Source organism: Cervus elaphus, chromosome 2, assembly GCF_910594005.1.
Source record: "Cervus elaphus chromosome 2, mCerEla1.1, whole genome shotgun sequence".
NCBI classification, from domain to species: domain Eukaryota; kingdom Metazoa; phylum Chordata; class Mammalia; order Artiodactyla; family Cervidae; genus Cervus; species Cervus elaphus.
This window is the reverse complement of record NC_057816.1, coordinates 17,555,932-17,568,865: the sequence shown is the minus strand read 5'-3', so window position 1 is coordinate 17,568,865 and position 12,934 is coordinate 17,555,932. Positions and strand designations below refer to the sequence as shown.

The following is a 12,934-nucleotide window of genomic DNA, read 5'->3' as shown; positions in this document are numbered from 1 at the left end:
AGTGTGGGGCCTGGGGCTGCATCCTTTGTGCAGATAAAAGCACAGTGGAAACCACGCAGGGGTGTATCGACCAACGCTGTCCAGGCTGGGAGCTGCTGCAGTTCTCCCTTGTCTGGTACAGGGTTCTTGATCGTGAGCATGCAGTTACTTAAAGATGCATTTGAATTCTGATTTCATAACGTCAGTTTCCAAGCTCTGTCTCTCGGGTCAGGAACCCTGGGGCACAACCCAGAAATCTTTCTCCTGCCCAAGAGCAGCTCCCCAAATCTGGCAGCAGCTGGGGAGTCCCCTGGGGACCGGCTCCACAGGTGGGGTGGGCCCTGGACCCCGCCCCCCTCCACTGAGCCCTGACAGCCCAGAGGAAGAATCACCCCAACAGCATAAAGTACTGGGGTGAGCCCTAGTTTATGCTTACTACAAAAAGGTCAGACTGGGTAAATTCCTGGAGACCCTACACAACCTTACGTTTCCATGATTCTATCAGTTACCAAAGAAATGGAGTTCAGGATACTTCAGTGAAAGCTGTGGGTTGAGGAGAGAACCTGTGGGTCAGCCCTTCAGAGGGTCCTCCCACCAGACCCAGCAGACTCCGGGGAGCCCGTGCGCCCCACAGAGAGTGGCCAGCACAAAGGGCGCTGAGGTGAGGGCACCAGCAAGCATGACCGTCCCGCCAGCCCCCAGGTCAAGGCTCAGCAGACACTCACACACTTCCATGTCCTGTTCCTCGCAGCGGGCCGAGCCCGCGTCGTTGGATGCGATGCAGTAGTACTGGCCCGAGTCCTCCTTGTGGACGGCACTGAACACCTGCCGGGGGTCGGGAGTGAAGGGAGATCCGGTGACAGGGCTCTTGCGCTGTCCCACCTCCCCACCAGGGGCTGGCCCCAAACACGACAGTGTGGTTCAGTCTCGTCCACAACACTGCGAGCAGCCCAAACACACCAGCGATGTCGCAATGTGACCATGTGGCCAGCGAGCAAGGCCCACTGCCTCCCGACTCTGCTCCAGACGGCGCCAGGCAGGGCGCCCTGCAACCCCCTCGGCCACTGTCCCCGCAGCTCTGCCCGCCCTCCTGCACCCACTTACAGGCGTTCCTGTCTATAAAGGGCGGGGGGTGGGGCGATGACGTGAGGGTCTGCAGCTCTGGTCTCCTGTCTGCTCACAGGCGCTCTGCCCACAGCACAGACGCCCACACCGCGCCTCTTCCCAGAGCTCTTACCAGAGTGCCCGTCTCAGGGTTTAAGACGAAAGAGGAGTTTCGGAAGCGGGGGTTGGCCCTGGAGTCTGTGGGCAGTGGCACGTCGTTGCGGTACCAGCTGTAGTGCGGCCGTGGGAAGCCCTCGCCCTCCTGGCAGGACAGGGTGGCCGCCTTGCCCACGGGCACGGCCCGTGGCACTCTGCACACGGGGGCCACCGGCTTCACTGCGGGAGGAGCGTGGGCGGGGGTGAGAACCAGCAGCAAGGCCTACTTTTACCCGAGCCCACCCAGAATGCTGCTCCACAGCAGGAAACCCAGCCCCCGCGGGGACCCCAGCCTTTACAGTGCCTCTGGCTTGTGAGGGGCGAGGCAGAAGCTCCACTTCCCTCCCTGCCCCCGGCCTATAGCTCTCGAAAGCCCTCCCTGCCCAGCCCCTGTGGGTCCTGCCACACCCACAGGGACGTGGCTCTGGAAAAAAAGGAAGTTGGTCGTTTCCACCAGCAGATGCAGAGCCGAGGGCAAGGGGCCTCCGCCCTGCATGCACCCCCACCTTGCACGGTCAACTCGATGACGATCTCATCGATCTCCTTGCGGTCGTTCCGAGCAACCACCTCGCAGCGGTAAAGGGCCGAGTCTGTCCTGGTCACGTTCCAGATCTTCAGAGACGTCTTCCCCAGCAGCTCTGCACGGTCGGTGAGGTCTCCTGTGGAGAGGAGAGGCACTGAGGGACTCCCTACAGATGCCTGGCTCCCCACAAGGCTTCCCCGTTAAAGGAGAAAACGAGTCGCCCGGCACTAAAAGACAAGGAGCATTCCACAGACAGTGTTGCGATCACAGGGTACCCCCGTGCAACAGCGACCTGTACCTCGACCTTGCAGCCCACACCATACACAACACACATCTTACTGCATGAGCTACAACTCCAACCCTCAGGAGGAAAGAAATGTGAATGACGTGACCTTGGACTAGACAGTGATCTCTCAGATATGACGCCAAAAGCACAAGCTCCCCACAACCCCCGCCCCGCCACACACAGTTATATTGTTCCAAATTGGTAAGGAGTATGTCAAGGCTGTATATTGTCACCCTGCTTATTTAACTTATATGCAGAGTACGTCATGAAGCTCCCTATGCTTCCATGTCTTTGTGCCCCGCCAGCACCCCCGTAAAGAGCTGGACACAACTCTACACCCCCACCCTGCTCTCCTGTGAGGTGTGATCGGTATCCAGGTGTGTGCAGTGGTCACTGCTGTCCCCCTGCTGCTGAAGTCACTGAACTTGTAAAGTCATGGCTCACGATAGGGAAGTGGCCTCGGGGAACGTTCACTAGACACCTCAAAGAGATGGCTGCGTGGGGACTAAAGTCCTCCTGAGGAGGTGATATTTACTGAAGCAGAGAGGCAGCTACAGGGAGGCTCCACCCCTATCCTCACCACTTCTGTATGCTTGAATTCTCCACAGGAAAACAGACAAAAAACCAATCCCGGCTACAGATGTAGGTCCATGCAGAGCCAAGTCTTGGCTGCAAGTGCATGCCTGGGCCTTCTGTACAAAGGAGAGGACCACAGGATCATACCCTGAATCTTGTTGTCGAAAAACACATAGGTGGTTTGTTCATCTTGGATCTTCTTCCATTCAATCCTGGGGTCATTTGTCTGTGAATCCGTAATGATACAAGATAGTTCTACACCTAATGAGAAAGGGGTTAAAAAAAAAAAAAAACTCTCTGTGAACGTGGAACAATTTCAGATTCACCTGTATACCCAGACCCTACGAGCTATGTCTATTTAGGTCTGTGGTGTAGATTAAAGATCCAGTTAGCGCCAGACTCCAAGAGAATTTAATTTTAGCCAGAAAAACAATGAAGATGATTAGCAAAGAGAGTGCATGTCCCCCTCGTCTTGTGCTTCTACGTCAGAATGCTCTTGGCCACGTAAATGCAGACGCTCCAGGGACCAGGTGGTGGCCAGCAGGGAGCCCGCTGAGTTGCCGAAAGCCGCCGAAGCCGAGCCGCGCTGACATGTGCGCACACTGGGGGCTGCCGATGGGCCTCTCGGGCACGCGTGCCCGTGTGCCTGTCTTGCATTAGCCGCCAGACCACCGAGTGATACCCCTTTGCCTCAAGCCTCCCTCGTACTTACTTTCAAATTCCTGAACCACTGGGCTCCGGTTGCTGGATTTGAGATTCACGGCCCTGATTAAGCAGCCTGAGAGGAGAAAGAAAAGTCAAGTCAGAGACGATGGGGCTCTGAAACAGCAGAGAGCCTGCACCTGAGGCCAGATTTTCCTTCATGGAGGCTGCAGTCACTAGCCACAGGGGACAGAAGACATCCTATTCCAAAACCAAGTCTCTTAGGATACGGCAGGGTGACGGCTTTCTCTGTCTGACCTTCCCCAGAAGGAATCCAGAGAAAAGAGGAGAATTTCCAGAGTGCACTCTCTTTCTGGATTTGCTGTTTATTTAACCTGTGGTTCCCAACATTAAAGGCTTTCTCCAGTCTTGAGTAAAATAAGAAAAATAACAACATGGTGATCAAGTTTAGCTGAGTGAAGCTAATGGAAGAAATCAAAACATGCTATTTGCATGGTGATCTCTTTCAAAATTAGCTCCTGACTCTCCATGAGTTTAAACAATGCTGTAATCGGTTATCATGGTTTCAAAATGTCTAAGCTCTAGTGTCAGAACAAAGACACTAGAGCTTTCGGACTTTCCCTCGAAGCATGTATTTGTGAGGGACTGTAAGAGACTATTAGGAAGAGCTACACACCGACAAACTGGACAACCTAGAGGAAATGGACAAATTCTTAAATTCGTACAACTTTCTAAGACTGAATCATGAAGAAAGAAAATCTAAATAGACCAGTCACTTGTAAGGAGATCGAAATGGTAACCAAAACCTCCCCTAACACACAAGTCCAGGACCAGACAGTTTCTCTGGTAAATCCTAACAAACAGTCAATGATTTGATACCTGTGCTTCTTAAATTACCCACAAAATTGAAGAGGAGGGAAGACTGCCTAACTGATTTTTCAAGGTCAATATCACCCCGATACCAAAACCACACAAAGGTAACGCACAAAAAGAATATTACAGGCCAGTATCTCTGAGGAACATAGATGCAAAAAATCTCAGTAAAATATTAGCAAACTGAATATAACAATACACTGAAGAGATCACACATCACGAACAAGTGGGATTTATCCAGGGATACAAAAATGGTTCTACTCAATATTAGATATGACTGAGCAATTCCTCCACTCCTGGATATTTATCAGAAGAAAACAAAACATTAACTATAAAAGATATATGCACACCAATGTTCACTGCAGCATTATTTACAGTAGCCAAGATATGGAAACAAACTAAGTGGCCATCAGTGGAAAAATGGAAAAACAGATAAAAGATGTGTGTGGCGGCGGGTATGTGTATGTATAAATGTGAGTGGGATGGAATATTACACAGCCATACAAAGGATGAAATCTAGCCATCTGCAACAACACGGGTGAAACTTGAGTTGTTATTCCAAGTGAAACGTCAGATGGAGAAAGACAAGTACTGTGTGATTTCAGTCACTGGTGAAATAGGAAAAGCAAGCAAAGGAAATGAGAAAATAAATGAACAAACCAAAGGATAATAGACAGATCAAGCAGAGAGAATAATGGTTACAGAGGGGATGGGGACAGGTGTAGGGGTGAGCAGTACAGTGACAGGTGGAAACTAAACTTTTGGTGGTGAGCAGCTGTAGTGGAAACAGAAGTATAATGTACACGTGAAGCTTATATAATGTTATAAATCAATGTTACTGCAATAAAAATTTTTTTAAAGAATTTTATCTTGCTTAGAGTCACTGTTAATCTTTTTATCATCTCCCAGATCCACACGGGCCTTCTTGTCATTCCTCCCTCTGGCCTGGCACCTTCCCAGTAGGATGGCATGGACATTCTGGGTACAGTTACCAGCCAGGCAAGGCTTCACTTCACTGGATTTGCTGTTTATTTAACCTGTGGTTCCCAACAGTAAAGGCTTTCTCCAGTCTTGAGTAAAATAAGAAAAATAACAACATGGTGATCAAGTTTAGCTGAGTGAAGCTAATGGAAGAAATCAAAACATGCTATTTGCATGGTGATCTCTTTCAAAATTAGCTCCTGACTCTCCATGAGTTTAAACAATGCTGTAATCGGTTATCATGGTTTCAAAATGTTTTAGCTGATTTTCTTGGGTGAAAAGATAAAGTAGGTACACTGACCACCTATGAAGAGTCCTTCAGCTACTTGGCCTCTAGGAAAATCTGCCATCCCCAGAGAAGGCCTTCCTGTTAACCCTGGGCCTCAGCTGACAACACAGGTAAGAACACGTGGAGACCTGTACTCTGAGCTCCAGGTCACAACCATCCATTCAACAATTCAGAGAGACGGTGGGGCGGGCACAGAGGTGTTTCACTGCACAAGTCACCACCTGGACACCAGTCTTTGCCCCTTGGCTGGGGCGTCAGCTCAGCAGATGCAGAGTAGGAGCCAGAGGGCCAGGTCAGTGTCTAAGTCCCAGTGTCATCTGGTTAGGAGACTGAGCTCCGGAAGGACAAGGACCCCACCCCTCTAGACAGTGGTCTGCAAGGGAAATGGGTGCTCTTCCTGAGAGACCGGGGTGGGCGGGGGCGAGGCTGCCAGATGGAGAATGCGTGTCAGGGTCAGCACGGGGAGGAGCGAGGCCTGGACACGCACCAGCAGCAAGTGTGGGGTCAGGGCTGCTTGCGGCTCGACCATCACTTGCTGAGAAGGAGAACTGAACTGCTGGGGTTTTTCTCAGAACAGGACTGACGCCCAGCCTGCCGAGGAGAGCCAAGCAGGAGGGGTGGGAAGGCCTGGGTGCTGCCGGGGTTTCACCCTGTGGGTTGGCTCCAGCATCCTCTGAATGCACTGCCCCCTCCCAGGTCCCGTCAGGGGCCGGGTGACCATGAGCCCAGCTGGTTCACATCTATGAACACAGAACCAAAACCAGAAGCCAGGAGTTCCAACGCCCAGTCCCTACTTCACTGCTCAAACAGTCCCTTATTTATAGAGAGAGCAACAGCAGGTGACAAGAGGATCTGGGACTGAAGGAAGCCTGAATCAGACCCTGAAGCCCCGCTCACATTCCTCCATTCTGCAGGACCTTCCTTAGCCAAGAGGCGAGGGAAACAGCCTCGAGGAAGCCTCTGAAGGCATGGCATCGGTGTCTCATCTCCAGCAGCTCCCTCTTCCTTCCGGGAAGCCGGGACACTGAATCTGGGGAGCAGAGGAGTGGGCAGGTGGGGAGGAGGCCTCGCTGGGTCCTGCAGCCTCCTGTCCCCGTCCCCCACCACCCGGACGCCTGCATCACTCTCCTCGTCTGGAACAATGCCACAACTCTGAGCAGCAAGTACATATTTCTACTTTGTTTCACAAGACCCCCAGGCTTGGGGGTCTGACGCCAGGCAAGCTGTGGGGGGATTACTTCAGGGCCCCATTTAAAAGCCCACTTCCCACTCTACCTCCTTGGCCCGAGAGCACATACCCCAAATTCTAACTCAACAGGCTGGGAAGGGCCCGGGTCTGCGTCTCTCCAAGCCCCTCATGTCAAGTCAGGGCCAACCCAAGTGCAGAGCCTGGTCCCCAGAAGCACAGGCCTGTTGCTGGGTGTGAGGACTCGGCTTGCTCCCCTTTTGCTTTCTCAAGAATCACTGGCTATAAAGTGCTTCTGGATCCTCAGGCCGAAGGAACTGATAACAATAAAAAAGTCATGGAAAAGCAGACTGTGAGCTGGAACAGCTGCTGAGGTAAGGCCATCTCGGCCGCAGGCAGCCAACTCCACAGAGGGTGCCCTGCTCTGGTCACTTGCCCAAGAACCCACACCGGTGCCTGTGTCCTGAAGCAGTCTGAGACAGAGGGAAAATGAAACCCCAAAGGCACCACCCAACCCACATTCATACACATCAGGTGGCGAAGTGCAAACTGCCCGTCTTCTCCTCCTATGGAAACAAAACCAATCTGAACAGCAAGACAGGCCTGCTGGCTCCTGGGCCGGGCCAGGCGGGGGCCTTCTTTTTGCTTTCTGAGTGCCTGCAACCATCTAAACTGCAGAGACAGCGCTCAATGAAAAATCACACTGATCTGAGTTTACATTCATTACTGTAAACCAAACAGGGGAAAGAGACTCTGTTAGAAAATGTTTCCACTAAAGCCGGATGCTTGGCTCATTCGGGACTCGCCTGCCTGCGTGTGTCTGTAAAGAGTTATATTTAGCTGCTGACATTCTGTCCAGTCCAGTGAGCGGGCCTGGGGCCGCGCGGGCGCACAGCGGCTCCACTGTGAGCCTCCTCGCAGGTCCCAGGACTCCGGGCTAAATATAAACAGCAGTGCGGGCCCTCCAGTGAGAAGGCTGCACATCCGCCCTTTAAGACCACGCCTGTGTGCCTGCTGAGCAGGGCCTGTCCAAGGAAGAAGGCCTCCCATCACAGCACGTTTTCAACATTGCTTCGGTTCCTTAAGCAAGTTTTACAGGAATCTAAGAGCAGGGTGAAAGGTCCATGTCAGTGATATTTTCCAGACACACAGCAGAGAATCCAGAGTAAAACCATCAGACCCGGGCTCTGATGAGAACATAGGCAGCTGAAGCTCTGGTTAAAGCTGGCCTGTTGTTACTCTGGCTCAACTAAATGGTGATCCAAAGAGACCCTTAAAAATCAAGTAGGAAGAGACCCAACCAAGCATCATGGAGTTCCAAATAAATCTGACTGTGATGGTCCAACTTTCAGCTTGAGAGTGTTTTTGTTTGTGTGTGTGTCTGTGTGTGTGTATATGTGTGCGCACATGCTAAGTTGCTTCAGTTGTGTCTGACTCTTTGCGACCCTATGAACTGTAGCCCCCCAGGTTCCTCTGTCCATGGGATTCTCCAGGCATTCTCCAGGATTCTCTACTCCATGGAGTGGGTTGCCGTTCCCTTCGCCAGGGGATCCTCCCAACCCAGGGATACAACCTGTATTCCTTATGTCTCCTGGATTGGGAGGCCGGTTCTTTACCAGTAGTGCCACCTGTGATTAACATTAAATTGTGGACTTTTAGTGCACTGTCCTCTGTAATGGTAGGGAAGCGGGGGCAGCGCCCATCCAATCAGTCAAGAGGCATGATAAAAAATGCCAGTCACTCAGGCAGGAGCCCTCCTGGTCTCCGGCTTGCAGGCCTTCCCTGCAGAGTTTCAACTCACTAGCCTCCATAATCACATGAGCCAGTTCTTAACAGTAAATCTCTGTATGTGTATAGAACATACATAGGTAAAGGAAATGCATTCTGTTGTAGACACACACACACACACACACACACAGACACACACACACAGACACACACACCCGTTTGTTGCAATTCTCTGGGGGGCCCTGACTCACACCCTGGCCACGGAGCATCTTGTCTTGAATCCCAGGTTTATCGGGAATGGCACGTGTACCCCGTGACTCTAGACAGAGTCTCAGCACCATCACATCCTGCTCCAAGGCTCTGCTAAGCAGCAAGACGTCAGCGGGTAGCTGCTGACGCCAATTCAGATTGCTGTTTCCTTTAACTCATCTCCAGGCAAAAGCCACGGAAGATTCCTGACCACAGGTCCCACTAACCAGGCCAAGTCAGAGCAGATGAAAGTCCATCAAGCAGTAACCTGGAGAGTGTCTGAAGAGCTAATGCCCTGGCGGGAGCCCTCCCCTCACCCTCCCTTCTCAGGCAGAGGGGTTCACACAGTCCAGGGAGCCCTTCCAGGGTCACAGTGGGAGGAGTCCCATCACTAAAGGAAGCTGGGGGGGACAACCTGGTGAGTGGGAGGAGGAATGGCTGGGTCCTATATGTCCCTCAGCATCAAACCACCCAGTAAACCAGAGCCTGGGGGGTCGGCCTCAAAGGGCAGAGGAATGGGGGGCACACCCAGGGTGGGGGTGGAGATGCTGGGGTGGGGAGGTGGAGGGGTCTGTCCACACTGGTTTTAATGCTGCTGGACCTGAGGTGGAAGAACACATTCTATTTCTTCTCTAACACCGGTGTATGAAAACCTTTTTCTACTGATGGCGACTGAGTCATACACATAATAAACAAATTATTATGAAGCAATTTAATTTGCTTTTTCTTATCTTAACAAAGAGTGAAACATTCAATCTACTTATATTTTAAGTTCAGATCAGATTATACATTCAATAAATACAGCCAATGCAAAAAAATAAATATTTTTAATTTTACATTAAAGCTAGTTGTGAGGAGACAGAAACTGGGCAGTATGAGAGAAAAATCAAGAGTTTAGAGACAGAGGCACAGCCAGGACAAAATACATAAAGTTTACTATATAAATACACATAAAAATAAACATAGAAAAAGGGAGAAAGTACAAAACTGTTAAAAAAAAAAAAAAGTAGTAGATAGAAGAGGAAATGGAATACAGACCAATAGTCGGCACGAGAGATTGCTGAAACATCTGCAGGGGTGGCCTCGGTCTGATTTTTTTAAACTGGTCTTCACCTGCTCCACTAGGGACAGGAAAATCAGACATGCCTGTCTGGAGAGGAAATTCTTCCCTGGGAAGCCACATCAAAGACACTATCATTCCGGGACAAAAATTGAGTAAAGCCATGGTCGTCTTCACTTGTTTTGCTAACAATTTCAACCTAACAAAACAAGGACTCCAGCTCTGGATGACCTGCACAGTATTTCATGTCAAAAGCTGCTCTGAAGAAACGACTTTAGCATTACATGTTTTATTTTAGTAAAAAAAAAAAAAAAAACCACTACAGGGACCCATGAAATCATTTATTCTAATGAATAACTTCACTTTTAAGAAGAGGTAAGGGGTTGCCTGACAGATGTAACAGGGTGTGGTGCTGTGATGGTGCATCCATGGCCAAGTGTTCACCAAACCCTTCAGAACTGTATGCCACAAAGAGTGAACTTTATATTTCATTAACACTGAAAAGTACGGGGACTTCCCTGGGGCTCCAGTGGTTAAGAACCCATCTTGCAATGCAGGGGGCACAGGCTTGGTCAGTGGTCAGCCCACTGAGATCCCACGTGCCAACTAGAACAACTAGGCCCGTGCACTGCAAATGGAGAGTCCATGCACTGCAATGAAAGCTGCGTGACACATTGAAGACCCAGCGTGCTGCGACTCAGACCCGATGCAGACAAAAATACAGGTACATATATATATGTGTACATATATATCATACAAGATGTCCTGGGAACCAGGATGGAATGCACGCTCTGACAAATGAAACTAACTGTATTACAAGTAAAACAACCTCACTTAAGGGGGAGGGGAAGAAAGGGATTGACAAAAATAACTTTGGAAAATATGTTCTGACTGGATACAACAAGGCTACCAAGAGAAGAACGTTGCACAAACACTGCACTCTAGTTGATAAAGTTACGCCTCACAGCAGTATAGGTGAGCAACTCTGAAAATACTTTACACATATTAACTGGGTTGAACAAATAAACACTATAAAGGCACCATCAATAATGAAAGCCAAATTCCTCACAGTCAGAAAAAAAAGAAGTTATGAATATGCAAGGGGAAGCCAGAAATAGCCCTGTAGCGCTGGATCAGTCAGAGAGGCACTAACACAAACTAATGTTTATTTCATATACACAAGTACAGAAATAAATACAAACATGTGTGCATACATGGGTCGCTATAAACACACACACTTCCTAGCCCCATTTACCAAGAGCCTAGAGTCCTGACACCTCCATAACAAAGAGCACACTCAGTACTCAGATCCTGATTTCTAAATACCATTCCCTGGTGAAGGGAGCTAGAATTCCTTGGAGAAATGGCTAATTCTAAGGCTGGGGTGGGGAAAATATTACAAGATAAGCCTGGAACATCTTGTAGTGCCAGAAAGTGAGGAAGTGTTAAAACAAACAAACAAAAATATCAAAGGACCAGAAGCCAAACTAAAAGAGCTTCCAAAGACTAAAGCTGGAAGATCTGAGCACAAAAAATAAATGACAGACGGTATTACAACACAAAGAATAAAATAAATATCCACAAGTCCATATGATATGCATATGCTAATGAATATGCAAATGGATGGGACAGAGAGAACTTTCTTTATGGAAGAATCCCAACTAATAATGTAGAATGAATGAGGGAAACAGAAAACCATCTTTAGAATAACAGAGTAATAGTTGCTTCAGGCAAGATCCATTGATGGTTGCCAAAATTAGTGGGAAAACTTTAAGGAGAAACAGAACATTTGGACAGTTTCAGAATATCTGATCCCCCAAAAATTTAATAGCTATTGTGGTGGTTTTACATATGAACACAGATTATTTGATATTCTGCCCCGCAGGAGGTGAAGTCTAACACCCCTCTCCTTGAGGCAGGCTGGCTGAACCTCAAACAGTGTTAAGGAGAAATAGTAACTTCACAGGGTAGAAACCCAGAAGCCATCACCTAAACCCAGAGACTCAGGCAGCATTATCAGTGACGTGTCATGGTGATATAAGAAAGGTGCTATACCTCTGTGGTATTCACCCAGCCACCCCCTTAAAATCTATGACACAAGTCTAATCATTAGAAGACATCAGAAAATCTCTGAGGGACATTCTATAAAATATCCAACTGCTACTCTTTCCCTTTTAATTTTAAAAAGTGATTACAGGTTTTTCTATTAGATCCTAGTTTAGGGCTTCCCTGATAGCTCAGCTGGTAAAGAATCTGCCAGCAATGCAGGAGACTCCAGTTTGATTCCTGGGTCAGAAAGATCCTCTGGAGAAGGAATAGGCTACCCACTCCAGTATTCTTGGGCTTCCCTTGTGGCTCAGCTGGTAAAGATCCGCTTGCAATGTGGGAGACCTGGGTTCGATCCTTGGGCTGGGATGATCCCCTGGAGAAGGGAAAGGCTACTCACTCCAGTATCCTGGCCTGGAGAATTCCATGGACTGTATAATTCATGGGGTGCAAAGAGTTGGACACAACTGAGAGACTTTCACTTTTGTTGATATAGACTTCTATTATTTTTCTGTTGACCAATCATGATACAATGGTATTAAGTGAGTAATAGTTATATAATCACAATAACTAAAAGATGTTTATCAGTTTTCACAATCAATAGCCAAACAAAGATAATTACAACTGCAAGCCATAATGGGAATATAATTAACAATATAAAATAATTACATACAACTTGGGGGGGGGGGTCAAGCAGAGTGATGTGGTAAGTGGAAGTGTATAAATGCACGTTTTCATCTACCCAGCCAGTCTATGTCTTTTGGTTGGTGCATTTAATCCATTTACATTTAAGGTAATAATCGATATGTATGATCCCATTACCGTTTTCTTATTTGTTTGGGGTTTATTTTCTGTAGGTCTTTTCCTTCTCTTGTGTTTCCTGCTTAGAGAAGTTCCTTTAGCACTTGTTGTAGTTGGTTTGGTGGTGCTGGATTCTCTTAACTTTTGCTTGTCTGGAAAGCTTTTGATTGCTCCATCAAATCTGAAGGAGAGTCTCGCTGGGTAGAGTATTCTTGGTTTTAGATTCTTCCCTTTCATCACTTTAAATACATCTTGCCATTCCCTTCTGGCTTGTAGAGTTTCTGTTGAGAAATCAGCTAATAGCCTGATAGGAGTTCCCTTGTATGTTATTTGTCATTTTTCCCCTGTTGCTTTTTTAATATTTTATCTGTTTTTAATTTTTGTCAGTCTGATTACCATGTGTTTCAGTGTGTTTCTCCTTGGGTTTATCCTTC

At 48.4% G+C, this 12,934-nt stretch overlaps 1 protein-coding gene across 1 annotated transcript in view; it reads right to left on the bottom strand.

The window, feature by feature from the left end:
• Positions 1–12,934, bottom strand: part of JAM3 (junctional adhesion molecule 3) — a 29,837-nt gene that overhangs the window by 1,780 nt on the left and 15,123 nt on the right. Inside the window, exons 2-6 of the mRNA XM_043873239.1 lie at positions 3,337–3,402; positions 2,772–2,885; positions 1,746–1,898; positions 1,217–1,419; positions 705–804 (exon numbers count right to left, since the gene is read on the bottom strand). Of these exons, the coding sequence (XP_043729174.1) occupies positions 705–804; positions 1,217–1,419; positions 1,746–1,898; positions 2,772–2,885; positions 3,337–3,402 (636 nt within the window). The remainder of the gene's footprint in view (positions 1–704; positions 805–1,216; positions 1,420–1,745; positions 1,899–2,771; positions 2,886–3,336; positions 3,403–12,934) is intronic.